This window comes from Cyprinodon variegatus, unplaced genomic scaffold (genome assembly GCF_000732505.1).
Source record: "Cyprinodon variegatus isolate N-32 unplaced genomic scaffold, C_variegatus-1.0 Scaffold797, whole genome shotgun sequence".
Lineage (NCBI taxonomy): Eukaryota > Metazoa > Chordata > Actinopteri > Cyprinodontiformes > Cyprinodontidae > Cyprinodon > Cyprinodon variegatus.
Window position 1 is genome coordinate 165,283 of NW_015151250.1, and position 3,814 is coordinate 169,096.

General features: G+C 37.4%; 1 protein-coding gene across 1 annotated transcript in view; it reads right to left on the reverse strand.

Annotated features, from left to right (window-relative positions):
* Positions 1 to 74: 74 nt before the first annotated feature.
* Positions 75 to 3,814, reverse strand: part of LOC107098653 (olfactomedin-like protein 3B) — a 15,763-nt gene continuing 12,023 nt past the window's right edge. Inside the window, exon 3 of the mRNA XM_015396426.1 lies at positions 75 to 1,618. Within this exon, the coding sequence (XP_015251912.1) occupies positions 834 to 1,618 (785 nt within the window). The 3' untranslated portion in view covers positions 75 to 833. The remainder of the gene's footprint in view (positions 1,619 to 3,814) is intronic.

A 3,814-nucleotide genomic window follows, 5' to 3' on the forward strand; every position in this document is an offset into this window, starting at 1 on the left:
CTGAATAAAGCTTGAAAAAGCTTTGGAAACTTGCTTTGGAATTAGAAACAAAGTCCAGTGGATTTCTTTTTTTTTTTTTTACTTTCTTGGAATGACAATGACCTGGATGACTGAGAATCTTCACCAGCATAGGATGAAAACTAATTTCGTCATGTTAGCCTTCCTGTCTTACTCTGTAGTTTTCAACTCAGACCACATCATCCACCCAGCATGACCTGCACAGGGAAAATATTGAGACCTCCATGCAAAAAAAAAATTAACAAAGGAAATATCATTTTTGAATAAATTTCTGCAGTTTTTCAGTTAATAAAACATATTTAAGCCATTGTGTTCAACTAGTTCTGGATCCCTTTAAATGAGACACATTAGAAATAGAATAGAAATGTGAACAAATTTTTTTTACACTAGAGTACAGTAGTGGGCGTGCATATTTTTTTACTCTGACTCCACCCTTTCACTGAATAATAAGGTCTGACCAGCAGATAACGCTTCTTTTTAGATCTTAATGTTCACAAATCATGACAGAAACAATATTTTAGTACAAAGATTGATGTTTAAAAAGGAATTGTAGGGGACCAGCCAAGGTCCAGACAATGGCCCATCAAGGAAAGTGGGGAACCTTTGAATGTCAACTACTGTATATCAAGTTAAGGGGGGGATTCTTGTGTCACAAACCACATATGGTATCTACATTACTAAACCCTTTGTTGCGCAGCAACTAAACTCTCAAAATAAAAACACAGATTATTAATTTTCAACCAAATATATTGTGAACAGATTAAAGACATTTTCTTTTTTCATCCTTCAATTTTTCTAAACATGAAACCAAGAGTTCAAGCCAAGAGTTTCCTCTTTATTGTTACCCTGTAAATGATTTGGTAGCCATCATCCCAGCCATAAAGTTGCTTCTCCTCTGGGTTGTATTTCAGACTAGCGTGTGCTCCGTACCTCCTGGGGAAGTAAAGCAGAGGAGCCTCTTCACTGACCATCATGTCATTCACGTCATACACGCACTGAATCCGAGATCGGCTGGCCAGGCGGGTGTTGTAAACGACATACACGGTCCCACAGACTACAAAAGCCGCCTCTGCATTCTCCCGCGGGCAACGGGTGTCCCAGATTTGCTCTATATCGAGCGTGGCGGTGTCCATCTTTGCAAGGCTAATGTTTGGTTCGCTGTCAGTAGGGATAAATAGGAGCCACAAGCCCTCATCATCTACCGCAAGGTCTGCAACAGTCTCAGGATTTAAAGTGTAAAGACTAACATGCTTCCCTATAGGGAACATAGCAGTGTCCGTCACTAAACCACTCATCAGGTCATATTTGATCACCTGCACATCTGTGTCAGTCTCCTGGTTTATGTAATACAAATATCCATTATAAACAGCGCCTCCAGGCCCGGTCCACTCAAAGGGAAGGTGGATTATCCTGCTCTCTGCCACTCCCTGGGATCTGGAAAACTCCTGAACAGATCTGAACTCGTAGACGGTTTCTCCTGATGTACCGTTAAAGATGTAAACCTTGGAGGACTTGGGATCTCTTGTCCACATGCCTTTGGGGCTGCCTATTCTCTTTAGGACCTTCACAGATCTGAAGCTGGAGATCAACTCCTCACACTCTAAGGAAAAACAGAACAAAACAAAAAAGGATAAGCGGATAAGCATTGTGCTTTAAAAAAACAACAACATAGAAATCAACCAAAAAGAGTGTGTGTTTATAACCAGTTCTTTGCCTTTTCAAGTTCATCTTTCTTACATGCCGTGTAAGGAGATTATGAGATGAAAGGAGCCGCTGGCTGCACAGCTGCAGCTCTGCAAAGGTCAGGCAACTCTACCATTAGCTATGCAGACCTTATCATCCTAACAGCATTTTACAGATACAGTGCTATCATAAAACAGGTATTCCAGTCTATGCGACATGCCATTTAAATGGTCCTAACATGTATTTGTTGAACTTACTTTAAAGTGGTTGTATGGAGGGTTTTTTTCCCCACTATTGTTTCAAACAAAGCACACTGTCTGTAAAAATAAATTTAAAAAAGAAATGCAAAGCCGTTTTTAATTTTCTCCCAGTCTGAATATTCAACGTATAACGGGATCAATAGTGTGGAATTCACAGAGCTCCAATTTTGTGACGATTGTTGTTTTATAAGACTAGCTAAAATCCAAAGTCTGATATTTGCAGCCTACACCTATGTGGTAGCATATTGGAATATCCGCCTTTAAAATCTATTACATGTTTTTTTGTGGGTAAATTTTCAATGATGGGGGTTCCCAAAATGTTCCATGCCTCACTCCACCCAACAGCATAAATATTTAGCTAGGGACCAAAACTATTGCAAACTAACAGATAATTATACAAATATAAAAAAAGTTTATACTTTTACAATGTTACCTATTGTTATAGTTGAAAAAAAACCCAGACCCATATAGGAATGTTATTGAAAAAGGAATTTAATTCTCTGTCAGTCATACATATTTAGCTGCAAAGCACAGTTCAAAAATCTCTGTGGTTTTTTACAAGTTATATGTAATGATAATAATGTTTGAAAAATTTGCTATTTGATGATAATGAAAAGTGAGTTTTTTCTACCCTATTTTTGTAGCATATTTTCTATGCCAAATTTATCATATGGAAAAAAAAAGAACCTTCTTTTCTCCAGAATATGTTGGGTTTTTTGGCACTAAAATGAAAGCCACCCCTTAATTTTAAGATGACCTGAGTACAAAGTTTCAATGAAATAAAATTTGTTGAAGGCTCATCCCTGACATCGCTCCCATACCTCTTGTTGAGAGGTTAATGGTTCTTCTGGTGATCCAAAAATTATTTATCCAAAGGGACTAAAGTTCTCCAACATTGAGCTTTGGACATATATTTAGACCTCTCTTATCATCCTCCCCTCTGTGTGCTCTGGCAAGGTAAATTAGAGTCCTCCTCCGGCCTATCGGCCTGATGCTAGAAGAACGGCCCCTTTGTATAAGGTCCTATTTATACCAAGGAAAACAAGATAACCGGTGAGATGTTCTAAGGCACTTTGACAAAGAAAATAAAGTAGAAATTTCAAAACAGGAATGAGCGCACATTGAAAAACCTACAATTGCTCTTATTTCAGATGGATCACTGTAGCTTGCAGGAAATGTGAAAACAATGCTTTGATTAAAAGGTTATTTTTTCTACTGAGCATTACTACTACTGGGCATTACCCACTAAAAAATCAAATTAAAGATCTATTTTTTCACTTTGAACTCTTCACTTTAATTCAATTTTATTTATTTATAATATCCCAATTCACAACACGGCATCTATGAACAGAGAAAATCCAATCAGATTGGATAAAAAGTTTTCTATTTAAGGAAAACCAGCTGATAAGATTGAAGGATACGCTCCTCCTGGATGAACATTTAGATATTGCCTAAATTTTTCATTGACTCTGCAGCAATGCCTCACACCATGCATGCATGCAGCAACAGTGGAGAGGAAAAACTCCCTTTTAAGAGGAAGAAACCTCCAGTAGAACCAGACTCGGTGTGAGCGGCCATCTGCTGAGGCCCACTGGGGTTCAAGGAGACAGAAGCAGAGATACAAGAAGAACAAGGAAGCACTAAACTATGAACACTTTTTAAATTAGAAAATGTGTATGGTTTGAAAATTTTACATCATAAAAAAATTTATGTTTTTTACAAATAATAAAAATAATACCTCATTAACCCTAACTGTAAATGTAAATATAGCTGTAAATCATATTGTAAGGGTTTTGTCAATGAGTTGTTGGCTGTAGATTATGAAGGGTTAAGAGGAATAAAATAAAATTAAT